The sequence below is a fragment of the Talpa occidentalis genome, unplaced genomic scaffold (assembly GCF_014898055.3).
Source record: "Talpa occidentalis isolate TD23 unplaced genomic scaffold, MPIMG_talOcc4v2.1 talOcc4.11, whole genome shotgun sequence".
NCBI classification, from domain to species: Eukaryota; Metazoa; Chordata; class Mammalia; order Eulipotyphla; family Talpidae; genus Talpa; species Talpa occidentalis.
The window spans coordinates 8,419,815-8,447,512 of record NW_023601104.1 but is presented as its reverse complement, the minus strand read 5'-3'; the positions used below and the strand labels follow the sequence as shown (position 1 = coordinate 8,447,512).

The following is a 27,698-nucleotide window of genomic DNA, read 5'->3' as shown; positions in this document are numbered from 1 at the left end:
CCACCTACCGAAGCTCAAAATTGTAGCTGTTGTGAGTTTTCCTTTTCATTACATTATCTCTGCTCTGACTGATTGTTATGTTAGTATGACCTGAAGAATATTGAAATCTCCAGCACCTTCACGTAATCTTTCCAGAGGTTTCCATGAGTAGCACAATGTGTGAAAGGATGGGAGGTAATAGGAGAGCCTTGAAGTCTGTACAACTTCACAGTCTGCTCTGGACTATCCTCCTGGCCACAATCTCACCACTTCACTTAAGTCACAAACACAGGTCAGATGCCAGCTGCTGCCTGTGCGGGACCAAAGGTGAAATAACACTGTGATCAAACTCTTAGCCAAGCAGATGAAGCCGTCATGGGGGAAAATTTTGAGGATCTCCACCTGACCTCCTTTGGTTCATTTGGCTGATCCAATAATAAACTGAGAAAGATTAGCAAGAGAAGAGACTAATTTTGTGCACACAGAGGTCCCTAAAATATGGAACCTGTGGTCCGGTCAACAAGATGAGATTAGGTGGTTTTTAGAAATGAGATAGTAAATCTGGGAGGGAAAAAACAAAACAAAACAAAACAAAAGAATTTTTAGATTTATATATAATTTGGAAAGGAATTTTGCAGTTTATTTACATAGGAAGAGGCCTTGGGAGCCTGGTGTGGGGTGACAAGGGTATCTCCTGCTTCTAGGTATGGGAGGAAAATTTTATTCTCTGCTTTTAGGGGACACCTATTAGACAAAGATACTGTTTCGGGGTCTGCCTTCAATTCAAAGTAAGTAGTGACTAGTGAGGCACATCCTAGGGCAGCCAGTTAGTGGCACTATTACCATTCTTGCCAATTTTCAGCCCATTCTTGCTGATTTGGGGTACATTTTGAGGGTATCTGAATTTGTCGCAATGCGAGTGGCCCAACACCCCACGACATATCTAGTCAGCTATTGCTTTCCGGAAACCATGGCTGACCTTCTGTCATGGTCGCTTAGCTTCTGAAGGAGGCAGGGAAGGTGTGGACAGAGAAGGAAATTGAGGGTTAAGATGTTGACGCTGGCAAACAGGGTGGAAAAATAAATGTAACCGACTGTCCTGAATGACAGTCACATTCAGCAAAAGCTTACCTTTATTCCATACACTGATGTGACCTCTCTGTAGCAGCAACCCTCTCTCTGGCCTTCCCCGCAGCTGTGTCTCACCATGGGCTGTGCTGTAAGCCAAAGATATGCAAGTAGAAATTAAAATGAAGCTCAAGCTTCCTCTATAGAAATGATCCACCTTGAAAAGTGCCATATTCGTGCTCAGGTTGTAAGAGAGGACAGAATCCTGGGTAATAGGTGCTGCTTTCCTCTGTCTGTAGACTAACTGCTTTGGCAGAATTTTGAGGTGAAGTTCAGAGTAAGGACAGCTCCCCAATTTAGTAAGTGGGGTGCCTAGCCTATAACCCGGATCTACTTTCCACACACCTTTCCCTATCTGCCTCGGCTTTCTAATCCAGCCAAACTGGGTTTTACATATTTACCCCAGCACCCCTTTAAGAATCTCATCCCCGACCCAGTACCCCTCTACTTCCACTTTGTCTGTCACCATGTGACCTCTGCTTCAAGGCCCCTTTCACATGCCAGCTATTCACGAAGAAGCCATCTCCTCCAGCCAGATCTGGCCTTCCTCCGCCACGCCGCAGTAGTGCTCGGCCTGTACCTCCCGGCAGGCCTCATTGTGTTCTGTTCTATAGGACAGCCAGTGCGCTCTGGACACTGCCTGGGACAGGACCCCCGTGACCTCTGCTCCCCCTTCCTGCCCCACCGTGCCTAGCACAGTGCCTGCTGAGCAGTGCACCTGGACTTGTGATGAGAACATCCATGCCTGAAACTCCAGCTTTGCCACGGGTGATAGTCAAAGTATTTAGTGGCTGATGGAGCGCTGCCCTCCTCAGCCTGAGCAGATGCCAGTTACACAGGCTGAAATATCAGCCCTGTGATCGTGCCTGTGTCTGTTATGTGCGACCTCTACCCACCTTACAGGGTCGTTATGAGAGGCGAGATCGTGCCTGTGAATTATGTAAAGTGACAGATGGTGTGCCCGGGTAAGTCAGGGCTGCGCAGTGGCGCTTGTGAGCATGTGTATGGGAGCCCTGTCCTCAGCACGCCCTCCTGCCCTGCTCAGAGCCGGCATCTGCAGGGCGGACCGAGGAGCAGCATGTTAATCAGTGGAGCCGGAAACCACAAATCAGAGAGATCTTGGGCTCAACATGTAGATCCCACACAAACTCTCAACTTCCTTGAGCATCTGTCCCTACCGTCGTAATTCTTAAAAATGCCAATTTCTCTGTAGGTAAGTTTTCAGAAATCTAATCAACATCAAAAGCCTAGGGAGACTTGTTGAACTTTGGGGTCAGCTTTTCTTACTTGAGGACACCTTGTGCTACTGCACAGAGACTTTAACCTTCAGGACCCTGAAGAGAGCTGATGGGCACTGCGTGTGAGAGGGCAGCTCTGTCTGCATCTGTGAATGGAATTTGATACCAGTGACATTAACACAGGAGAGGACAGTCTAAGACTTGGTTCCTGCTTTGTCCATAGAGTTTCTTGATTCCTCTTTTTGTCTTTTCTACTTAAAAATTGTGTTAATTCCCTTACCATCACTTCTCTGTGTGCACACACACACACACACACACACATACCCTCCATTTTCTGAGAATACCAATCCTGAGCTATTTCTTCCTTCCAGAGGCATCCAACTCCTTCCATATAGGAAGCTCACAGCTGTTGTTTTGTGTTTATTAGTAGCTGTTAGTGCATGTCTGTTCTTCTATATTGTGACTTAAGCGAAGGGACTAGCCCTGGTGTCAGCACACACCGAGAAAACTGACAGGAAGTGGACACTCTCCCCGTTTTCCTTGGAGAATCCCCATTTCAAAGGCATCACAGAAATATCATAGACTAGGAACCCTGGAGCCCAATGATAGAATAACCAGTACAGTAATTTGCAGCCCGCCTTCCTGCAACTTCCTAGCTAAGCCACTAACCAGTTATTTTACCTCTCTCTTTTTCTTTTATTTAAAGATTTATTTCATACGAGAGCTGGGGTACAGGCCAGAGGCACAGGAGGGTGAGAGGATTCACCAGAGACACAGCAGGGAGCAGAACAGGCAGACTGACTGAAATACACTGCTGAGGGGAGCAGCGGGCGAGGCAGGAGAGGTCTGCCACGCCATGTGGGTATCTCCCTGGCTGGCTGGGAATCGAACCTGCACTGCAGAGGCAGCAGACAGCTTCACAGCATTGCACTCAACCTGCTGTGCCACCGGGGAGGCCCCAGAGAAAGGGTTTTATGTGCCTGCCGTGACAACTGTCAGGCAGCCTAGATATTTGGGACCCACAATTCAACCACATCGCACAGTGGTTTGGACTAGTTTGGGACCTTGTTCTCCCCAAAAGATATCAAAGCTCTTTCCTTATCTTGACGAATCTCCTGGTTGTCTCTCTGCTGGAAGGGATGGGGACAGGATCTTTTCAAGTTCTCATTTTGCAAATGAGAGCTCAGAAATGGTGAAGGCTATGCCACGGCTAGGCAGCCTAGGTTTGAATTCAAGGTCTGCCCCTTCATAGATGTGAAAACTCGGGAAAGTTACCCTGCCCCATTTTTGCTTCAGTTTCTTAATCTGTTGGGTGACGATGATGCCACCCATGTCTTTGAGTTAACAGAGGTAATCTTGCGACAGGGCCTGTCACACAGAAAGCACTCCATGTGCAGTAACAAAGAGAGATCAACAGAGAGACAGTGAGAAAGGGAGTCAGGCTAGACTTTAAGCACAGTTCCTGGGCCTCCCTGGTGGTGCAAGGGGTTAAGACACAACCTATGAAGCTATTTGTAGCTACTGCAGAACGAGTTCAATTCCCAGCCAGGGAGCTAACCACATGGCACAGCAGACCTCTCCTGACTCGCCCACTGCTCCCCTCAGCAGTGTATTTCAGTAGATCTGCCTGTTCTATTCCTCACTCTGTCTCTGGTGAATCCTCTCACCCCCCCACCCCCATGCTTCTGGCCTGTACCCCAGTTCTTGCATGCATAAATAAATCTTTTTTTTTTTTTTAAGATTTTATTTATTTATTTATACAAGCACTGGGTACAGTCAGAAGTGCGGGAGGGTGAGAGAATTCACCAGAGCCAGAGCGGGGAGCAGAGCAGGCAGAAGGACCGAAGTACACTGCTGAGGGGAGCAGCGGGCGGCCAGAGAGGTCTGCGCGCCATGTGGGACCCTCCTCTGGTGGCCGGGGAGCAGCTGGGGATCGAACCGGTGCTGCAGAGGCTGCGGGCAGCTTCGCAACCCAGCGCTCAACCGCTGCGCCACCGGGGAGGCCCCATAAATAAATCTTTAAAAAAATTAAATAAATACAGTTCCTTTCTTTTAGTCAGATATCGTATTTCCTGCAGCGTTGTCAAGCACTCCTCATGGCTCTTTCGTCTTCCAAATGGTAGCAACATGAGGAGTGTCCGTGTTGAGTTATTGCTGATGATACAGCACCAGTCTGTGACATGGGCTGGTTTGAAGCACATTCTTATTTGGCACTTGGCTTCTGGGGAGGGGGCAGTTTCTCCCTTCCCTCTGATCATGAGGTCCTCATGCCCACGTACAGCCCTCTCTTTTGCAGTGTTCCCTAGGCCCCCATGCATTTTTCCTTCGAGCACTTCAGTCAACTTTTATGAAATCCTGTGTCATGATGGTCTGTGGGGAGGGTGCACTCGGAACCCAGCATTAGAGGGGAGTGTAGACGTCCCGGAATGAACACTGCCAGGGCAGTGGCACCACACTTGAGAGGCAACCGAGTCCAAGCTCATTGGCACAGGCAGGGTAACAGACCACAGTGGACAGCCACTCTGTACTGTGGGTAAAGTTCGTGTTTCATAAAAGGTCTGGAATAGCCACAGACTAAACAAAAGAAAACAACAAAACAGCATTCCAAATCCAGCAGGAAAAGTAAGAACAATTCACCCCAGTTTACTGAGCAGTTTTCTAGATGTAGCCAAACAGTCTAGTTCTAATAAGAACTGAAGAAGAGGGCCTCCCCGGTGGCGCAGCGGCCTAGCGCTGGGTTGCGAAGCTGCCCGCAGCCTCTGCAGCGCCGGTTCCATCCCCCACCGCCAGCGAGAGTCCCACATGGCACGCAGACCTCTCCTCCTGCAGCGCCCGCTGCTCCCCTCAGCAGTGTACTTCGTCAGTCTGCCTGTTCTGCTCCCCGCTCTGGCTCTGGTGAATTCTCTCACCCTCCCGCACTTCTGACTGTACCCAGTGCTTGTATAAATAAAATAAATAAGTCTTTAAAAAAAAAAAAAAACACGAAGAAAAGGAGGGAAGACTTTCAGAGTAACTTCTATCGGATTACAAAAACCAAGCCAGTTCCTTTTACCATACACGGTGATGTGATGTTTTTTGTGCGGGACTGCTCCTGGTGGAGAATTACAAGCCCAGGACAGTTTCTGTGGTGGAAACAGTGGTGTGGCAAGACGGCTTTCAGTGCATTGCTGCTTTGTGTCAACACCCGCGGTTGCTTCAGTCCTCGCGGGTGCTGGAGTGAGGCGATCTGGCTGGGCATGCCGGGCTTTGGGCCAGGTCAGCAGCGAGGAAGACTTTCTGACAAAGGCTGTTTGAGACCCACCAATCAGTCTCAGATAGACCTTGAATTACTTCACCATGTGAGTATATTTGGGAAGTTGCCCTTGTTGCTTCTCAGCCCCTATTCAGGCTGTCCAAACGTATGCAAAAGAGGCCCAGAAAAAAACAGACTAGGATGAAGGGAGGAATGTGGCCCAGCAAGTGGGGAAAGAGCACTGCCCCAGATTTTCTTCCCCCTTGGCTTGCATTTGTTTTTTCCTTTGAGTTCACTCCCTGCTTGCTGGCCTCCCTCCAGGCCACCTGTGGGCATTGTCTGTGTGGTCTGGGGAGCTGGAGCTGGTAGCCTCCTGCCAGGCACGTTCCTGAGGCTGTGGTGAGGGCAGCTCAGCGGCCACCAATCAGATCATTTGATCCTTCCCCAAGAGTTGCACGGGCCCTGGAGAAGCAGCCACTTGGGCTTCTCAGCTGGTGCTACCTCCCAGCAGTGGATCTTAGAGTTTGAAGCCATGGCTTTTCCCACAGTTGGTCCAGGACCTGCCAGGCCTCTTCCCCGCCTCTGTGCCTGTAGTGCCATTCCAGCCCCCATGTCACCCCCAAAACTGAGTCTGATGTGCAGATCTGAAGAGGAAAGTTTCTCTCACGACTTCTCTCACCCCTTACTCTTCAGACGCGACAAGCCCTGACTGAGGTGGCAGTCCCCAGGGAAGGCCAACTGTCTTCTCAGCAGAGGTAGCACAGCTAAAAGCTCTTTTTCACTTTAGGCGATTCATGCGCTTGGTTAGACATTTATAGATCACCGTTGCTCATCCAGAAGATCTAGGTCATCCACAGAGGGCTTCACGCTTTGGAGGAAAAGACACGCCCAGGGAGAATGTTGCCTCTGCTTTGGCCGAGGGAGGGGAGAAAGCATCCGCTGCAGGAGAGAGGCCAGTGTGGGTCAGCGCAGGGGGCTGAGAGCTCTCAGGCCGCTTGGTGTAGCACCCACGTGGCTGCTGGCTCGCAGGCTCTGCCAGGCTCGCTCAGGTGTCTTAGCAATGCAGTGCTGGTAATAGCTGATTTGTATTTATGTCATGAAAAGGGGTATGTGTAAGCGTTCACATCCCCAAAGAGCTTTTTAGAGCATGTACCATGCTTGCTGAGGAAAGGGTGCACTAGGAGTTCTTGGAGAGAAAAAGGGAAGTGGGGGTGTGAGTAAGTGGGTTAGCCTTATAGCACAGGTGACTGAGTCACAGCTCTCCCCAGTATAACGAGTGTGCACCCCACTCAGCCTCAGATCTTCCAGGAGATGCATGTGCCTGGGGGTTAGAGGTCATGCCTGTCAGGAGCCACCACTCACCATCCCCATTGGCCAAGGCACAATCCTCAGTTCCTTCATCCTTAAAATCGAGCCCACAGTCCCTGCTGTCACTAGAACTGTGATTCTTTTTGTTTGTTTGTTTGTTTAAGATGTATGTATTTACGCATACAAGAGGCTGGGGTACAGGCCAGAGATGGGGGGGCAGGGGTGAGAGGATTCACCAGAGACAGAGTGGGGAACAGAACAGGCAGACTGACTGAAATACACTGCTGAGGGGAGCAGCAGAGGGTGAGTCAGGAGAGGTCTGCCGCACCATGTGGGTCGCTCCCTGGCCAGGGATCGAACTGGTACTTCAGAGGCTACGGATAGCTTCAGAGTGTGGTGCTTAACCCCTTGCGCCACCAGGGAGGCCCCTGGAACTGTGATCCTTAACAAGCAGTCGTAGGTGCTACAAAAACCAAGTATTGCTACTGGGCATTGTCATCTAGGAAGGAAAGTGGTTCTGCAACCCCTGACTTGGGGTTAGCTGCAGGGAGAGCTGAGTGTGTGTGAGCAGGCATGCCCGGAGCCAGATGCTGCCTGCTCCAGAGCACCCACCCCTCCTCCACTCCACCACTGCAGCCCAGCAGGACAGTGAGTCAGTGTCAGTAGAACCAAGGGAGGAAGCACAGGTCCTCTCCTTCACCAAGTGTTTCCCACATTGACTTTTCTAGGGCAGGAGCCTAAGAGGCCTGGGGAGGCCTCACGTAGGTACTGAGAAGCCAGGTTTTCCCCTGCTCCGCCCCTAGCCTTGGCTGTTGTCCCACCTCCCATGGTTGTCATCACCTTCGCGTGTTGGGTGGGAGTGGCGTTACTCCTGGCACCCTATTGCTAAGTCCTGCCCCTTCCCCACTTTGGTCAGACTCTGTTTAAAGTCCTGCAGTAAACATTTCAAATAGTGGACTGTGGGTAACCGGAGACTTGCGTACTGTCCACATCGTGGCATCCCTGGCCATTTAAATAAATAAATAGGAATTGTGTATAAGATATTCAGAGCTCCTGGAGCCTGTCCCAGACCACAGAATAGAAAGGCTTGAACTACACACGTCCTCACTCGTGTGGCAGGCTCCACGCCATCAGCCTGAATCTGATATGCCAGGTTTTCCCAGAGGGAGCAAGATCAGGGCTAGACTTAAAAGCACTGGGGAATTGCCTTCTCCAAAATGCTCACCTCGCACTAATATTTTTGTCCTTGAGTTGGCACCTGAACTACTCCCAGGAAATTGCCGTTCCACACAGATGTCTCTGAGAGGATGCACCCTTCATGTCTTCTCTTCCCCAGAGGAGTTTGTTGATCTGGATTCACTTCTCAGTCACCAGGCCAGGTCCAGAGGGCATGAACTCAGGAGTGCTGTATGGGGTAAAGTGGGCTCTGCAGCAGTTGGGGGGTGGGGTGACCTGGTAGGAAGCTGAGCGGGATCCAGGCTTTTTGACCTCGTGTCTGCTGGTGAGAGGTGCAGCCGCATGTGCTGGAGCCACCAGCGCTCAGTGCAGCTTCTCATCCCAGCTCCATGTTCAGTGACTTCCCTTTGGCCGCTCGGGATTGACCAGAGTGGGAATATTCAGTACCCAAAAAATCTGCAAAAAATATTGAGTACAGATAAGTGCCCTCTCCGCCCGGCCTCCCCCATGAGAGCTGCTCTGTCATCTCTCTTACCAGGAGTGCTGGCCAGCGGTGCCCATGCTGATTCTCTCTCCCATTCGCTGTGGGTCGGGAGTCTCTGTCCTTAGCCAATCAGTTTCTCCTGATTCAAGTTCTCCTCGCCCTATTCTGCAGGGGGAAGAGCCAAAAAATAAAAGATCAAGGTGGTGTCCAGTGCCCCTTTTCTGTTGCTCTGTCCCTGAGAGCTCATGGCGTTATCACCACCTTCTGGCTTCACGGGTACGTCCTACCCCAGGGGCAAATGCTGGCATTGACAAGCCTCAACCACAGAAGAGCAGTCAACTCATTTTCAGCTTGCCAGTTTTTCTATACTCTAAGCAGGATTGAATGCCTACAAACAGTCTTGCTGCCAAGTAGTTTTATTTCTTTGGGATGTTTATCTCATGGTTTCATGTCAAGAAGTCTGTGTGTTTGTGAGGTTCTCCCTGGATCCAGTCTCCCCTTGTTTCTGGACATCCTGACCTCCATTAGCTGCTTCAGCCCAACTACCAATTCTAGGTCAGCTGCGCCCCCTGGTTTTCTGATACCAGCTTTCTCATCATCATCACCATTTTCTGGCCTCTGGTTTCGACACACCTGTCGCTACGTGTCATGCCCCAGCACTGACACGCTGCCTGCCTTCAGGGTTCCAATGTCTGACGATCCGCCTTTGGTCCACTCGGTCACATGTCCAAGGATCCGTAGAAATTGAAACAAGGGGAGAACAAAGATGCAATTCTGGAGTTTCTCTGGTGTTGGACACGTTTCATGCCCATTTTGCAGAGTCATCAATGCTCCTCTCCACCCACCCCCCAACCCCCTAGTCACACCCTCACTGCAGGAAGATCGTCCCTCCTCTGGTCAGCCAGCACAGGGCCTGGAGCGCAGCCCTCTGCCCCTCTGCACGTCTGCTCTCACAGCCCTCTCGTCACCGGGGAGCATTTCAGCGCTCTCAGGGGCACGCAGTTGATTTAAGGTTAAACCACAGAGAGGAAGAAAAGAGCGTGCGGGCTGCTTTAGAGCAGAGAACTGGACCAGAAGGCTGTTGGTTCTTGAAGTTCTGGGTCACTTCACCGCAGGGCTCACGAGACACTTGGTGAGGCCCCGAAGCTGGGTGGGCCCTCTCCCCTGAACCCCACCGTCGGTCAGCGCGGTCTTCATGGCTTTCACGCTAAAACATTTACTGCCTGCTGCTGGGAGATGTCTAGATTGTGAGCTTCTCAGTGACAAAAGTTTTTCAGACCTTCTGTACCTAGGACAGTGCCTCACACACAGAAAATGAATTACTGAGTGTTCTGAATTAGAGGAGAATGAAAAGCTGCTCTATAGTTAGGGAATCATATCCTCCCACTGGAAGGGAGCAAGTAGAAACGAGACAGCCACTTGCTCAGAATGGTTTTAGGAGGAAATAATGCATTGGACAAAAAGGTTGAGGAAGATAGCTAGAGTCTCTTCCACCCCCAATTCTGTGATTTCTTGAAGTGTACCTATTGCTGGCCCTCAATCGAATAATGAAAAATGGGTTGGTGGCTAGTAGACAGCTGCCTCTCTAGATGTCAGGTGGCTTTGCTGTGTGCTCTGTAGCACAAGTGGGTCTTTAACTAGTATCCTACCTTAGCGTCCATTACTCCCCAAGTGAAGTGGTAACATATGTAAGATTGACTTTTTTTTTATCCCACTGAGGTCTCGACCCTTTAAAGAAGGCTTCTCCTCAAGTGTAAGGAAAAGCAGATGGTAATGAGGAAATATGCATATTTTATTATGCACTGCACATTCTATTTAGCAGAGTTTTTGGTATGACACCCTGCATTTTAAAGAAACCTAAAGATGCAAACATAATAAAATTATTCATTGAAATATTCAAATCAGCTTCCAGCAATTATAACAGAATATCAAAATAAAATCCAGCCATACCTTGAAGGTAGATTCTTCTGGCCACCCGCTTTGAAATCGGACTTTCTGGGAGGAAGCTCTTCCTTTCTGAAAGAAGGAAGAAGTGCAGGCTCTTTGAGATGAGGGAAGGAATGGAAGTATCCTTGCTGAGGTCACGTGGGGGCTGCAGCTCATGCTGGGGAGAGATGGTGGTGGGAATGAGGGCGAGTAAATGTACCAAGACATTCTCTTGTTGGAGAGGAGAGCTGGGGGCTGCAGAGCTGCTGCTTCCCTTCCCCTCTCCCTTTGCTGAGCGAGTCATCCTTCCTGCCCTTCCCATTTGCCAGCCCCACGTCCTACATAAGGTGTATGAGGGTTCAGAAGTCGCAGTGGAGGAACAGCATGTAGTTGAGGGGTGCAAGATCAAAGTGGCAAGAAAATAGGGCTGTGAACCTTGGGCACAGTACCCTTCTGCTAAAGACATCCCAGGAGTTAATCTTCCCCGTGTACACTGGTTTCAACCCAATAGCACAATTGCATCTCTTAGATTTGTCACCCTAAGGACTGGGAGACATCTGGTACTTTAGCTTCTATTAATTCTTGAATATTGTAAAACCTGATAAACAGTCATACATCACGTAGCCGAGGACAGTGGAAGAACAGTTCTGGAATCAGACAGACCTAGCTCTTCCACCCATTGTCTCTTTGACCTAGAATAAATTAATCTACCCTTTCATTTCCTCAGCTGTAAATGAGGAACAGTACCATCATTGCATCATTCAAGTGCGTAGCAAGCCTCTGGTATTAAGCAGGGCTTCAATAAATAATGGCTACTCTGCTGATTATAATAATGCTTATTAAGTGTCCCTCTGAGACCGCCTCTTGGGTACCTCATGATGGGAATGCTTCCATTGTTGGGTTGTCCTTGTGGTGAGAATTTTCTCTGCCACATTTGTACCTCGTTCTCTTTCTTGTGACTTCTAGTCTGGCTGTTCCTTCTAAGGCCCCACAGGAGAGGTCTCAACCTTTCCCCAGAAACAACACGTCAAATATTCGAAGACAATTCTTGTATCTCTTCTGTTTTTTCTCCATGGTAAACCTATTTAGTTCCTTGAATAATTTCAATGTGACATGGTTTTGCTCTTACCCAGGACACTTCTAAGCCCCTCTCCCTAATAAGCAAGCCCCCACAGAAAGAAGGTGGCCGGCCAGAAAGGACAGTTGAGACAGCAGCCTTAGATTCCGTCCAGACTGGTTAAGCCTGTGACTGTCCGTAGCTCCTGTGACTATTCTGTCATAGGATATCCTAAAAGCATAGCCTAAAAATACGCTTCAGAGTCTCTCCTGCTTTGTGCGTGATATACAGGAATCTGAACACTTCCACCTCTATGCGGAAAGGTGCATTGTAAAAACTCTGCTGTCAGATGCTAAATTTAAAAGTTCCTCTGTAACTGTGGTAGATTTGAATGCATTATTGCCCCCCCACCCCCAATTTTTCAGCTTCCTTGTATCAGTGATCTTTTCCATCTGACTCTACGAGTCCTACACTTTGACTTCGATTTAACAGAGTGGCTTGCTTTGACCTGCATGGTAAGGCAGAGTGACAACATGCCGGTTCTAAGACTAGGCTTAAGAGGGCCTTGGCTGTTGCCAGTTGTCCCTCTATAGGCTGCCATCACCCTGAGGGGAAGTACCTTGGCTCGCCCCCGCCCCAGAGAGCTGAGAGCATGTGAGACAGGGCCTCCAGCAAAGGCCAGTTCACATACACTAGAGAAAAAAAAATAAGTGATTACTGTTTTAAATAAGTGAAATTTTTTTAATGTAGATGTTTTTATGACAAGAGATAACTATTAAAGTATATGCGTCAGAAAACAGAGAGAACAATGCTAGCCTTACCTTACCAGAACATAAATTTAGAAGAATTCATGTAAGATTTCTAAAACTATACTCAGGCTATATGAATATATCATAAAAGTGATTTATTACATTGCATCTGTGAACAGAAAGAAAATAAATAGTTCTATTTTTTTATCATTGATGAAATGGCTAATAAGAAAAGGAAAATCACTATCTAAAGATATTTGAAAAGTTAAGGGGTGAACTATTCGATATAGTTTGCTCATTTACTCAATAAATATTTAATGAATACCTACTGTGTGTCAGCACTGTTTCATGCCCTGAGATATGATTGTGAGTAAAACAAGAGTAGTGGAAATTTGGAAGATTAAAAATTAAAAAGATAACTTCCTTTCATAAGTGCTATGAAGAAACTCAGGCAGGGCAGCGGCTGCCTTAGGGAGCTTAAAGACAGCTTCTCTGAGGATAGGACCTTGCAGATGAGAGCTGAATGACATGAATGTGTCAAAGGAAGAAAGACCACATTGAAGGGAATAACACGTGCAAAGCCCATGAGGTGGGAATAGGTTGGGGGTGCGAGATATAAAGAGACATGTGGTATGAACTGAAGTGGTAACCATTGCAAGGGATGAGAACTGTGGCGCTCCATCGATCATAGTAAGGCGTTTGTGTTCTATTAAAGTGCCATGGAATCCATTAAAGTCTGTTAAGCACATGACCTGACCATTGGATTTTAGGAGCTCACTCCTGACTGCTGTGTAGAGACTGGATTGAAGTAGACAAGAGTAAGGACAGGGAGGTCGATGAGGTTATATATCACAGAAATAGCTACAACAAATGTGATGGAAAGGTGGAGAGAAATGGGCATGGTTGAGATATATTTTGAAAGTAAATGAAGACTTGATGGATTGGATGTGAGGGGTTGAATAGCTGAGAGGGTGGTTGATAGTGTGCCAGTTCCTAAAATGAGGAAGATGGAGGGAAAATGGGCTGGAAAGAGGGGAGGTCATTTTGTTTGAATGCGTTTAAATTAGACATCTAGATGGACCTACTATGCTGGGTGTTGGGCATACTAATTAGATGCTCAGTGATGAAGCTGCACCGTCATCAGCATACAGATGTTATTTTTTTCTGAAGAACTAGGTGAGTTTACCTAGAAAAAAAAGCCATTTTTTTAAATTGAGATTTAAGTCTTACATTTTTCAAGTTGTTAGAAAAAAAGAAGTGGGGTCACGAAGCCACAGAGTACTCTGACATTTAAACACTCAGCAGAAGCGCCTGAGAGAGAAGCCAAGAGTGTGGTGTTATGAAAGCCAAGAGAAGAAAGTGTGTCTGGAGGGGTTATTGTGTTGGTGCCCAGTGAGGGTGGAGCCATGAAGGAGAGGCCAGCCCGCAGCAGAGGGGAGGGAAAAAAAAATCCTAACTTTTCTCTCCTCCTCTTTCCTTTGGATGCTTCCTGCTAGTTGATCCCAACAGTGATGTAGCTGGCAAGCGAGCCCAGAATGCAGTGCATGGTGAAGGGCAGAATAATCCGCACAGCCCCTAACCCTTCATGCTGTAAATGTTGAAAAGACGAGAAAACCACTTAAAGGGGGATCTTGGGAAGCAGTGCCAGTGTACAGAGGGTGTCTTGTTAGCTGGTGCCACTGGAATTTGGGAAGATCTAGCTAACCGTGCTCTTTGAGACAAGTCATCATGGGTACTTGCAACCAGCTCATCATCTCCAAATAGTGTTTGCCCATAGTCTTCCTCCTTTATTTCCATGTGGAGGCCTGGTGTCCATAACACCAGACAAGTGTCTGTTCCAGGACCTCTCATTCGCACGAGTCTCTTCCAAGGGCATGGGAGAAGCCTAGACGTGTGTAACATTTGCAGAAGTTGGTATCTTTGCTGTAAGCTATTGAGACTTTTTTCACTCTGACCTTAGAAAGGACTCCGCCTCCCACAATTATATGCATTTTAAGCTCCACAATACCTGGCTCTACTTCTGCTTTTAGTAGAGTGGATGGTACATATTGTATTTTTTTTCCCCAAGATTCTACCACCTTGCTGGTGGGGTAATTAATAAGCATCAAAATGAACCTTTTGGGGAGGCCTCCCTGGTGGTTAAGAGGTTAAGAGGTTAAGAGGTTAAGAGGCACAAGGGGTTAAGATGCAACCTATGAAGCTGTCCATGGGCACTGCAGCACGAGTTCGATACCCGGCCAGGGAGCTACCCACATGGCGAGGCAGACCTCTCCTGTCTTGCCTGCTGCTCCCCTCAGCAGTGTATTTCAGTCCATCTGCCTGTTCTGTTCCCCACTCTGTCTCTGGTGAATCCTTTCACCCCCCCATACCTCTGGCCTGTACCCCAGCTCTTGTATGCATAAATAAATAAATCTTTATAAAAAGTGAACCTTTTGGGAAGGGAAGAATGCAGCAGGAGGATAAGAAAAGCAAAGAGGGGGAGGGATATGTGTGTATGGGGGAGGGGGTGGGCAGTGGGAGCAAAGCACTCTGCCTGAGGCCAACCCCCTTGATGGGTGGGGGTGTGGGGGGATGTCTGGTTGTCAGGTTCTCAGGCAGCCCCTCACCTGACTGATTTCTCTCTGGGGCCTCACTCAGAAGCTGCTCTTTGTGTTTTCAGATGCAGATGGAAACCTGTGCCGAAGCAACCAACTGTTGCAAGTCATACTGACCATGCACCGAATTATCATTTCCTCCGCCGAGCTGCTCCAAAAAGTTATCACCCTATATCCTTTTGCACAGTGACTGGCACCCCAAAATGGGGTTCATCCAGGAATATGAAAAACCAAAGTATGATTCCATTTTGGTTTGGCTAGCGCTGAGTGGTCAGTGGGTTCTGTATTCCTTTCAGGGGGTGTGTGTGTGTGTGTGTCTGTCTGTCTGTGTGTGTCTGTGTGTCTGTCTTGTTGGTTGGGGTAAGAATTATTGAGACTGATTGCTCTGGGGAGTAGCCAGAGAAAGCAACCTGCAAACACAGTTTTCTTCAGTCTCTCTTTCTAGTAAAAACAGCTTTCCCTAATTTAGATCAGTCAGAGTTCATACTCCTCGTGCAAACTGCGGGTGCAAACCTCACACACACGATAAGCTGCTTGCTGGCTTTCCTGTCCAATGCTTCAACCTTCTCCAGGCTCTGAGGAAAGCTGCCGGCACCTCCGCGTCTGGACAGGGCTAGCCAGCACCAGCAGCCCTGCTGCCTCTGAGCCACCTCGAGGCCACGAACTGACTAGGGTGGAAAAAGCACCTGCTCTGTCCCTCTCACCAACGCCTCGGTAAGCCGTGGCCCCAAAGAGAAAAGGCCGTAGGTGGAGTGAGACTAAGTGACGGGAAGCTGTCCTTGCCACTGAGTCATGACCCGGGGCTCTTCGCAGTCTTTCCCAGTCCCCTGACACCTCCCTGTTGCCCGGAAGACCCTCAGAAGAGGAGGAAAGGAAGCCATGGGGAGTGAGTCTCTGCTCTCACCCTCGGTGAGTGGGTGAGTGGGTGTGTCCAGCCGCGTGCCGGGGCGGAGCGCTGGGAGCAGGTCACAGAACAAGAGGTGCAGGCAGGGATTCTAAAGCTGTAATAAAACAAACTCTGCATCTCTCCGGGTTTTGTGAGCTGCACGTGCCAGCAATTCTGCACACTGTCAGAGGCTCCAGTCGCCCGCTGCAAACACTGCTGGTGGCGCAAAGACTAACTTGTCCCTGGGGTGCCCGCCTTGGTGTCCCCCGGCCCCCCACCCACATGCTAGGCTGGGGCCCTGCTCCTCCTCGCCCGCTTCTCCCCAAATCTTACTCCATCGCTTACCTCCTTTTTAACTCTTCCGTGGCACCTGCTCATCAGCCTACATCACATCCAGGTCTCCTGAAAATAAACTGCTGAAAATAAACTGCTGACCCTGCCTCCCTTTCCTGCCATGGCTAGGGTTACAAATGTGATGTGCAAAATTCTTAGAAGAGTCTTTACTCAGTGTCTCCAATCCCTCAACTCCCACTCACCCCTCAAGTTAGCTGTGGCCCCTGCCGGGAGGTCACGGCTGCGGCTGATGTCTCCACGGCCTGGCTGCTCCGGCCCCTTGTGCACACGGACACTGGAGACGGCCAGGCTGCTCCAGCTGTCTCCCCTTGGGCTCCTGACACTGTGTTCTCCTGACTCGCCTCCCCCCGGGCTGTGTCTCCTGCAGCTTTTCTGCTGGCCTCTTCCGGGAGGCCCCTGAAGTCCGGGAGAACTGGCCTCCACGCGTCCTCGCGCACCGCGTCCTGCTGCGGGGGATTTCTCCCGGGGCCTCCCTCCCTCCGCGGTGCCGGGGGCTTTTAAGACCATCGGTTGATAAGCCAAACTCTTTTTCCCCCTGGGTTGCTTTGGACAGGCTTGTCCTGAAGACACCCCAGTTCAGACATAACCCATGGGCTTGCTGCCACCCCAGTAATTCTGATTTGACACTTGTGTCAGTTTCCGTTTCGGTGTGTGGTGTGTCATCACCCACGGCTGCTCGGCCACAAAGTCGCAGAGGCGCTCTCCACTGCTCCCTGCCTCTCACCTCTTGCGGAGCCTTCACCCGAGCCAAGGGCTTCTCCTTCGGAGACGACTCTGCTCTGGGCTGTTCTCTCGGTTCCCGTGGGACGCTGTTCTTCCAGCCTCGTCTGTGTGTCCTCCTACTGTTCATTTACCCACCATGGAAGGCACTCCCCTAAGAAGCAGATCAGGGGGACCCTTGCTTCAGTGGCTCTGCAAAGTACAGGAGCGACAGCAGGTTCCTCAGTCGCCAGGAAGGAGCCTCCTCAGTCTGTGGCCCTCCTGCTTCATCCCGAATCTCGCGGGAGGCCCCCCGCAATCCCTCCACGCGAACTTCTCAACACGCAAGACATGCTGGGCCCCTCCCAATTCCGGTGCCTGGAATGCCTTTTCCTCCTCCTGCAAAGCTTTTGCTGACTCTTTCAGTCCACCCCACCCCTTTAAAAATACGTCTTGTATCAGTGGTGGACAGCCTGTGTCATGGCTACGACTTCAATTTCGTATTGCTGAAGTCAGAGTGGTTCTCACATCTCTGGCTTGGATGTAATCTGCCTTGAAAAGCGTTTCACCTGTGACAGCAGAAAGAGAGTTTATTCTCTTAGCTAAATGAATTGCTCTGTCTGCACCTCAGCCTATAAGTAAGTGTCAGGGTAACATCTGGACACCCCACACTGATGACCGCGTCAAGCAAACAGCAGAATCTTTGCACATACTTACTCAGTTGACTTGTAACATAGCAGGTTGTAAGGGCGCCGGAGAACTCATTACAGGTTCCTGTAAGAATATAGGTCAGTGTTAGCACTTACTGATTTTCACATCATCTCCCCCATTAGACTGTGCCCCTCTCATGCAGGAATCAAGGCTAGATTTCTCTAGAATGTAGCTCAGTGCTCATGTGGTGAGATACCATGAATGGTGCATTACCTCCATGTGTGAAACATGGGGATTATTTCTCTATTTCCAGCAGGACTTTGAGGCAAGAAACCTGGACTCTGTTTAGGTCAGCAGCTGGGGAAGTGATTCTTAGAGGGGAGATGGACTTCCAAGAGTCCCTGTTCTGGGAACTCAGGTTAAACTTTTGAAGTCAAAACATTTTTTTTCCCTTCATGCTTAATTTCCTTTTCTTTTTTTTTTTTTAAAGATATATTTATTTATTTATACAAGCACTGGGTACAGTCAGAAGTGCAGGAGGGTGAGAGAATTCACCAGAGCCAGAGCGGGGAGCAGAGCAGGCAGAAGGACCGAAGTACACTGCTGAGGGGAGCAGCGGGCGGCAGGAGAGGTCTGCGTGCCATGCGGGACCCTCCTCCGGTGGCCAGGGAGCAGCCGGGGATCGAACCGGTGCTGCAGAGGCTGCAGGCAGCTTCGCAACCCAGCGCTCAACCGCTGCGCCACCGGGGAAGCCCAATTTCCTTGTTTTCTGACCTGGAAGGAACAGAATTGTTGCGGTAAACAAGCCAGGGAGTTTCCTGTTCCTGGTTTTCCAGTGCTGTGCCTTCATGTGCTTGATGGCCCCGTCCTCACGGGCTCTTCTGAGTGATCCAGACAGAGCCTTCGCCTGCTCTCCACTTGTATTTTGGGTCATTGACACGGTTCTTTGTGCCCTGCCATCCCGTCAGCCCACTGACATCCCCTGGCATATTTTCTTTCTTCCCTTTTCATATTATTGTTCTTAATTCTGCTGGTGGTAATTCTGAGCACTCACACATCCCCCTTCTAAGTCGCTGCTCAGTTTTGTCTCAGTTAAACTCCTGGTTTCTCAGGTGCAGGCTGAGGTCATTTGTCCCGGTCTGCAGATCTCACGGGTCCCTATGCTGGGGCCTCTCCATGTTGACGTCCTAGTGCTGTTTCTGCAAAGGGGGTGCTACAGCCCCTGGGAGCGGAAGGACCATCATCACCCTCGGACGTGATAATCAGCTGCTCACGTGACGTGGGTTTTTATCCTACTGCGAGGAGATAAAAACTATGTTCATTAAAGTATATTTTGGCACCGGGTGGGGAGGGGCAGCTTTAGCAAACCCCGCGGTCTCCGTGACAGCAGTTCCCTTTCCTTAACCTCGGCCTACCTATAAGGAAGCCCTGGCCAAGAACTCCCCGGGGCTGTGCCTGAAGATCTGCTACTTTGTAAGGTAACGTTTGTGCCTGCTTCGGGGGCTTCCTGGAGGAGGGTGGGCTCCGAGACCGAAGCAGGGCCCTCTAGCTCCCTCATGACCCTCCCTGCCTTTCCCTTCCACTGTCTGGAACGCCTCTGGGCAGCCTGGGGAGCTCAGTGCTTACTTAGGACTGGAAATTCCTCGGCACCACATGATTCCTTTTTTTCTAGTGATGGGAGCTTGAGTTTAATACTTTCTTCAAGCTTGTAGCATGGCGGCATCAAATGACCTACGGGAGAAAGACAGAGATAAGGAAGGAGCTCTTTGTTTTTATTGGCAGCTCATTCTAGAGCACGCTGAAAATATGGGAAAGAAAAAAATTACATTACTATAGTAATCATCACTCATCCAACTCCCAGCTTTGGTATATTTACTTTCTCTTTTTCTAGGCAGATTTTTTTTTTTTAAACATAATTGATATCAACACACATAAAAAGTTGTAAATTCACATGATGTAAATCTCCTCCAGTCATTAAAGGCTTTTTTTGTAAAATTTATTTTTAATGACCATGCATCATTCTAAGACATAATGAAGCAGAGTCTGTAACATACCCTGTCCCATCTGTGGACATGTGATGTGTCTGTAGTTGTGTCTCTCGTGATTATCTTTGATACATGCGATGATGCCTACATCTGTGTCATGGCCTCTGAATTGCCATTTCCTTTCCCACCAAAGCCTTTAGTAGAGGGAGGACAGAGGATGATCATCAGGTGGTTTTCTTCCCCATGCCACCCTCACCCCCGCCCAGCTCCTCATTCTCTTTGTACAATGAATGCGTTTTCATATTCCTAAGTAAGTAGAAAGACAAACCCAGCAGTCTGAGTCCTCTTCACAGGAAGAACCCATCAAGGTGTGAGTCCTTGGCTTCAGCTCTCGGTTGTACTTTTTAACACCCACCTTGCAGGTATTGGATAACAGAATTCTGGATCATGTTTAAAATGGATGCTAGCTTGACAAACACTATGGAGGAGTTTCAGGAACTGGTGAAAATGAATGGTGAGGAGCTGCACTGCCGCCTGATTGACACAACTCAAATGTAAGTGACGAGGTTTTGACTGGGTTTTGGAAACCTCCTCCCTCCTGTGATACAGTCCCTCAGGCTCTGCTAGGCTTCTGTCACCAAGGAGCCCTCAGCTGAGCAGGTTCACGCTGTCTCCCCAAAGTGAAAAGCTTGGTATTTACCAGGAAAGCAGAGGAGCCCCCTGGTGATAAAGCTGTAGGTGACTACTATCCAAGAGCAGGACAAAAAGAGTCCCAGTCAAAAAGAAATCAGGTAGCAAGATATTGACTAAAACTTATCCAGATCGTGAGAAACTGAAAGTGTAGTGACTAAATCCGTGCTGCTTTAGCGGCTAATGTCCCCTACTTTGTAAATGGGGAAGGGACTGTTGAAAAATACATTGTGCATAACATGTATGTTATATAGATGCTTGCAAAGAGAGTGTGTGTGTGTGTGTGTGTGTGTGAGTGTGAGTGTGTTGATGGAAGACACCTAGACTTCTGAGTTGGAAGGGGGTCTCAAATATTTCAAAGTATTCCCTGGATTTCTTACGTGAGATTGGCCCCTCTGGAAAAATGAGTGTCTTTCTAATTTGGGAGACAAGAGTGAACACATTTTATGTTAAGGTTTTCACAACGTGGCCACTTTATTTTGGAATTGTACAAATCCCTAGGAGATAGATTTGAGAACTGGACCATATTCTAGAGACCATTTCATCCAACACCCTGGGAAACTGAGGCTCAGCAAGGGTGTGAGTCGTCCTGGGTCACCCAGATAACTAATCGCCCAGTTAGAGGCAGAGCAGAAACAGGACACTGAGCCCCCTTAGTGTGCTAGGCCATGGGTATGTAGAGATGATTCCACAATCACATGTCATAGTCCTGACTAAATGTGGAATTTCCCAAAGCACAGACCATTTGCTGTAGACTCCTTTGTCAAGACAAAGATTTCAGGAAGACCGCTTTGAGAAACACAGATCGGCAATATTCTACCTGTCAGAACAACTGCTCCCCTTCACTACCTCGGTGAAGGCAATTGAAACTGATTAAGAAGCACACAGATTGGTGGGGGTGGCACTCTGGGCTCAACAAGGCTTCCTTGGTCATTCCAATGCCTGGAGACATTTGAGGAGGATGCCTCAGGCGTACCCAGAGTGACCTCTTACTCCCGTCCATGGTACTTTGCAGTCTGACAGCTCTCTGTGGGTCTCTCTGTTTTTTTCTGGGTGAAAACTGTCCATGATCTTGACATTTCCAACCAGAGAGAGAGTGCCTGTCTCTTCCATGACAAGGAAGGGACATCCGGAAGCATGGGGAGGGAAGTCACGCCAGAGGCCAGGCAGAGGCGCCAGGACCAAAGGCAAGGAAGCTGTGACTGGTGCCTGAGTCTCTGTCCTCCCAGGCCTTAAGCAAACCGCCTTCACCAGTTCCCAAGACATGTTCAAAAGATTCATTGAAAAACAAGATTTCCTACTTGTCGCTGTAGAAAAAATCAATTGAGGAAACTATTAATGCATTGTTTTGGCCGAGGAAAGTCAGCTAATGGTGCTTGTAGGAAATATTACTGAATTTACTTGAATTAAAAAGCAGTTTTGATATATTCATTTTCTCCATTTCTTCCTTTTACTTTACCCATAAAAGCAATTCCCGAGACTGGTCCAGGAAACTTACTCAAAGGATAAAATCAAACACCAGCAAGAAACGCAAAGTGTCTCTGCTCTTTGATCATCTGGAACCAGAAGAGCTATCTGAACACCTCACCTACCTTGAGTTCAAGTCTTTCCGGAGGATATCAGTATGTACCCAGGGGCAGGAGAGAAACTTTGGGGGATATTTCTGAAAATAAGCAGAGGAATTCAGCAGCCTGTGTACCTCCTGACCGTAGAGACAGCCTCTGTGTTGGCAGGCTTTCCCCTCAGACGTCTTGCGCTCTAGAAAATCTCTGCATTCTTTATTGCTCCTGCTGTGCTTCCCATCCCCAACTCCACGCCGCACCCCACATGCGCTCGAGTGACCATACTGTGGGCACAGCTGACCCAGCACACATGATTACCTGAGCGTACACACAGCATGAGCATGCACAGTCAACACACGCATGCGCAGATACCCCTTTCACCACTGTTCAGTCATTAGGTTTCCAGAATGAAAAAAAAAAAAAAAAAGGTTCTTCCCACACCCCACATGGAGTTTAAGTTCATTCTAGGATAGGCTTCGAATGGCTCTGGGAAGCAAAGTGGATGACACTGATCTAGCTCAGATTATACCCAAACCTTCCAAATGTTGCTAACCACTTGGAGATGAACTGCTGACTCACACCTTCCGCCGTACAACGCCTTATATGATACCAAGAACACTGTCAAGGAGAACTTGTCAGCATGCCAGTGCCAACAGATTCTTGCTGGCCAGTGTGCTTTCTTGACACATAACAGGCTTATCTGTAGCCCTAACCCCAAAGATGGTCTTCAGCTTTGCTTTAAGAAGAGAGACCACCTAGTTGCTGTGTCCATTTCTTAGAATGACTTGTGTTTGCTGAAGAGCAAATGGAGTCCCCAAAGAGTGTCTTAAACAAGGTCACCCAGCTCTGCAGTCAGTGCGTGGCCTCAGGTCTCGTGTCCCTTGGTCAGTCCACATTCAATTGAATCTAAGCTGGTTGTATGTGTCGGAACTGCAGACCTCCTTCAGGGGTTATACCGTCCTTTCTCCCGGGATGTTGACATCCCCCCTGTTTTCACACAGCTTTTTAGCCAGTCAGCCAGAAACACCTCCTCTCACCCCGGGCTTCCATTCGGAAAGCAGTTCAAGCATAAATGTGTTGGCACCGTCAGTTCCGTTGTGGTACCCCTCAGACAGAACCACAGGACCCCATCGGGAAGCTCTCCCTGGAGAGATGGCATTTGGCAATGCCTTCCCATCACAAGGACACAGAAAAGTGCCATTTATGACACTTTTGGTCAACTCTTATTTTGGTCAAGTCTTATTTGTCTACCCATCAGCAATCACAGCACAGTAACAGGGGCATGGCATGGACTTGCATTAATTTTATTAAGGCTAATACCATTCCTCAGTTAATATACTTACTAGTGAGACAGAACAAGGGTCTGCAACAACCCTCCAGACTCCCCTTCAATATCAGACACTTAATAAAGCAAAGGTCTCCCGTGGGCCCCACTGGTTCAACTAGATGCCAGGTTTCGTCTTGACACATTCCCAGTGTCTCTGTAGCAGTGGGAAGGCAAGAGGGCACATCATTCACTTACCTCACAAATCACGTCACTTGCACATGGTCACACCTGACTTCCAAGGGGGCGTTTGGAAGCGGAGACTTGGGGAGTAGCACCACAATTTGCATAGGAGCAGAGTGGACCCCTCCCCACTCTGGTTTATACTGTTGGACCAGGATTGTTGTTGGCAGGGACGCAGCAGTTCGATCCTGCTAGGTATTCGGGGACATTGCCATTTTCACATACGCTGTTTCACTGTCAACTGTCATTAGTGCTGTTCCCTCGGGAAACTGCCCAATTTCATATGCCCTGCTCAGTTGGCCTTTGCTAAGTGTGCAAGGACAGCCACACTGGTTGACTTTATTTTTTTTTAAGATTGATTTATTTATACAAGAGCCGGGGTACAGGCCAGATGCGCGGGAGGGTGAGAGGATTCACTAGAGTCAGAGCGGGGAACAGAACAGGCAGACTGACTGAAATACACTGCTGAGGGGAGCAGCGGGTGTGACAGGAGAGGTCTGCCGCGCCATGTGGGTTGCTCCGAGGCTGGTGGGGATCGAACCCGCCCTGCAAAGGATGTGGACAGCTTCACAGCGTGTCGCTCAACCTCCTGCGCCACCAGAGAGGCCCTGGTTAACTTTAGCATGAGACTAATAATGATGCTATGAGCACTACCTCGTGTTTATGGAATGTTTGGAAACATGAAACTGCTTTCACACATCATCATGCTTGATCTTCCTAACAAGGCCACATCCTGGGTGGGGTGGATGTCTCATTCCATTTGAAGTTAAGAAACCAATTAGGGGAGAGATTAATTTTATGGGCGGATCCTTTTTTCTCCCCGTTACTTCAGCAAGAGCTGAAACTACAAAAAACTGGCCTCCTCCTTTGCCCTCTCTAGGAGTTGGAAAGGACGGTTAGTATCCAGTTCAATGTAAAAGCTGACAGGTATGCACATTGTTACACCTGATGGCTTCTGCTGTAGGGGAACCAGCTGTGGGTCCATTTCCTTCCTACCATTCTCGTCACCCAGGGGTGGATGTGCAGGAGCTGTTTGTAGCCATCCTCAGAGCAGATGTGATGTGGCCCTGGGCTCTCGGAGTTCCAGAGTGGCAGTCCTGATGTGTTTTTTTTTTTTTCCTCCCCAGTTCTCAGATTATCAGAATTACCTCGTGAATAGCTGCGTGAAGGAGAACCCCATGATGGAACGGTCCATTGCCCTGTGCAACGGCATCTCCCAGTGGGTGCAGCTAATGGTCCTCAGCCGCCCCACCCCACAGCTCCGAGCCGAAGTCTTCATCAAGTTCATCCAGGTGGCGCAGGTGAGTGGACGGTTAAGACTTTGGGCCGGGGCCAGCAGGTAAATGATTCCCTATTTCCGCAAGCCGCCTTGGGCCACTGGAGCTGCTGTCCCCTTGACCTGCAGCGGCGTCTGTGGGCCTTTAACTCTTCCCAGATGCAGACAGGATGACTGCTCTGTTTGCCTTAGAAGGGCGGGATGGCGAGGCCACAAAGTCCAGGTCAGGAATCAGGACATGGTTCTCGATCTGATTAGATCTTTCACATTTTTCACAAGATGCCTCCAGGTCTATATTGTTTACCCAGATCTGGCCCGTATGGCAAGGGAAGGGATAATTCCAAATGTTCCTGAGAATGACCACCCTGAGCTTTGACAAGTTTGATCCATGCTGTGCTGACTGTGTAGGGTTAAATGTTTGGGGGGGAGGGGCAGGGATTAAGCTTTTGATAAGGGGAAGCTAGGTACTAGGAATGCATGTTTGCAGTTTCCCAGATTCAAGCTCCTCTATCCCAGTTACTCTCCTGTGTAGCTCCCGACATTGCACAGAATAAGACAAAGTCCTTGATCTCAGAAATAAGTCTGGACATAAGCAAAGGACATAAACATGATATATATTTTTTCTGGTCTAGATTCGTGTTTCTCGAGCATGGTATACAGACCACCTGCTGATACTTACTAAAGACAGATTAAAAGCAGAGATCATAATGTGAACATCTAAGCGTGGGTCCAGAAATCTCTTACACACACTTTGGAGTGTTTCTTTGACACCGTTTGTGCACAGGGCGGTCCACAGCTCAGCCGCAGTAGAGGTGTGGCGCCTTGGTGGATTTGGGTCTAAAGGGAAAAATGGGCTGAAAATTGCAAGACCTGCTTCTTAGTCTTTGACAAGCAGAGAGAGAGGCAGGTTCTGAGTTCTCAGATAACTGGCCAGGAGTGACTGTTGTTTCCTGTGTCTCATGTCTCAGAAACTCCACCAGCTGCAGAACTTCAACACACTGATGGCTGTGATAGGTGGGCTGTGTCACAGCTCCATCTCCAGGCTCAAGGAGACCAGTTCGCACGTCCCTCATGAAATCAATAAGGTGAGAACCAGCTCCTCTCTCTGAGCAGCCTGAGCACTGGGCTCTCTGCCTCAGCTTCCCCTCCTCTGCTGGGTGCTGATCTAGTGTATTCAGTCTGTGCAGCTCTGGGGTTCAGTCTGTGACACCTGCTTCCTAGACATGGGCCCCTTTTGCGAATCACTGACATGAAGGCCCCAGCGCAGCACAGAGAACGAGACCCTGCCGCCCAGGCTGCTGAGGCTCAACACACAGGACATGACTGTCCCTGTGCTAGCCACACTCGTAACGCCACTTCCAGTCGCTGCACATGGTGGTCAGTGGCCCTGGACAACGTAAGACACCAGGGCAGGGGTGAAGGAGGACATGTACTCTTCACTGGATATACACATGCACCTTTCACATTTTTGCTCAAGTGCTTCTACTAGAAAAGAGGTTTTCGTCTCTGGGACTCTCATTTCGAAGGTTTCCCATATAGCGCGTAAATCAAACAAGTAACATGCTTTTAAATAGGCTGTGATCTGGCTGGACTTTGAAGCGGGGTGTCATCATCTGTACCTTACAGGTGAATCACCCCCTCGCCTCATCACATCAGGGGCTGAGAAACGTAGGTGTTGCCAACCGTGCGGCCTGCCTGGTGGGCCCTGTGACTGGGTGTGTTTATGCCTTGTAGGTTCTGGGTGAGATGACTGAACTGCTGTCCTCCTGTAGAAACTATGACAACTACCGCCGCGCCTATGGGGAGTGTACCCATTTCAAGATCCCCATCCTGGGGGTGCATCTTAAAGACCTAATCGCCCTGTATGAAGCCATGCCCGACCACTTGGAGGACGGGAAGGTGAATGTGCACAAGCTGCTCGCCCTTTACAATCACATCAATGAGCTGGTGCAGCTGCAGGAGGTGGCCCCACCCCTGGAGGCCAACAAGGACTTAGTGCACCTGCTGACGGTAAGGAGGGCCTTTCGTAGGGAGGGAGGGGACCAGGGACCAGGGGGACGGGGCAGGGGGGAGAGAAGAAGGGGAAGGGAAGAAGAGGGGAAGGAAGGACGCACCAACCATTCCGCCTCCCCGCAGCTGTCCCTGGATCTCTACTACACCGAGGATGAGATCTACGAACTCTCCTACGCCCGAGAACCCAGGAACCACCGTGCTCCTGTGAGCCCACCCTCCTTTCCTTTCTCTGTGCCCTTTCATTCAACACAGAGGCCTGAGATGCTCCACTTTACCACACGAAACTTTTCAGAAAGACAATCGACACGATTTAATGTCTTCCTCTGTGTGGTGATGTGGGGCATGTGGTGACCTAGTCTTTCCGCCCCCTCGTGGGCTTGCTGCCCCTGTGCTGTCGTGTGCCAGGGTGGGGGCGGGGGCAGCCAGAGACCTGTGTTTGATCATCATTGTGCACATTTTTCTGGTCATTTCAGCCACTGACTCCTTCGAAGCCCCCCGTCGTCGTGGACTGGGCCTCTGGAGTCTCCCCCAAGCCCGACCCGAAGACCATCAGCAAGCACGTGCAGAGGATGGTGGATGTAAGTACCTGGGGTCCGGCTGACAAGAGCCGGGCGTGGCCCAAGGGGTGGTAGCAGCACGCAGGTGAACTACTAGCAGCTCCACTGTGTGAGCACCCTCGCCTCACATGGGGGTGGGGGGGGGAGCAGTGCCCCCTAAGGATCTGGCAGGACAGCCTATGTTCAAAGGCTGTCAGCGGATTTGGGGGCAGGGAGTGTTGGAAAGCATTTGCATAAACGAGTGCAGAGAATCTAAAACTGAACATTTCTGAAACTGCCTGATTCACCTCGTTGCAGTGCACGCTGAAGAGGGGGTGCACTTTCATGGACGTCTACATCTGGCCTGCATGCCAGTGCAGCCAGAAAGTGATGGAACAGTGAAACCTGGAGGATTAAGCTGGGGGTGGGGCGCACCTCCAACTGCACTCAGGAGGTGGTGCAGTCTGGGCTGAGAACAGAAGGGCAGAGTGGCAGGAGTACGGCAGCCCAGGGCTGAAGGGAGGTGCTCCTGGCGGAAGCCTCTGGCCTCCCTTCAGGCACGGCCAGTGGCCCGGATGTGACCCGCAGCATCCCCATCTCTGGTATGTTCTCGTGCCTCATTCAGGCTGATGAGACAGAGGCTTTTATCCAGCCACGCCAGCCCCTTT

The 27,698-nt window shown here is 49.5% G+C and overlaps 1 protein-coding gene across 3 annotated transcripts in view; it reads left to right on the top strand.

The window, feature by feature from the left end:
- RASGRP1 (RAS guanyl releasing protein 1) overlaps positions 1–27,698 on the top strand; it is a 64,635-nt gene that overhangs the window by 25,220 nt on the left and 11,717 nt on the right. For all 3 annotated transcript variants that reach the window (XM_054700399.1, XM_054700405.1, XM_037502187.2), the window contains exons 3-11: positions 14,937–15,042; positions 18,877–18,939; positions 19,869–20,000; positions 21,605–21,758; positions 24,333–24,506; positions 25,450–25,566; positions 26,216–26,491; positions 26,618–26,698; positions 26,968–27,072. In XM_054700399.1, the coding sequence (XP_054556374.1) occupies positions 14,937–15,042; positions 18,877–18,939; positions 19,869–20,000; positions 21,605–21,758; positions 24,333–24,506; positions 25,450–25,566; positions 26,216–26,491; positions 26,618–26,698; positions 26,968–27,072 (1,208 nt within the window). The remainder of the gene's footprint in view (positions 1–14,936; positions 15,043–18,876; positions 18,940–19,868; positions 20,001–21,604; positions 21,759–24,332; positions 24,507–25,449; positions 25,567–26,215; positions 26,492–26,617; positions 26,699–26,967; positions 27,073–27,698) is intronic.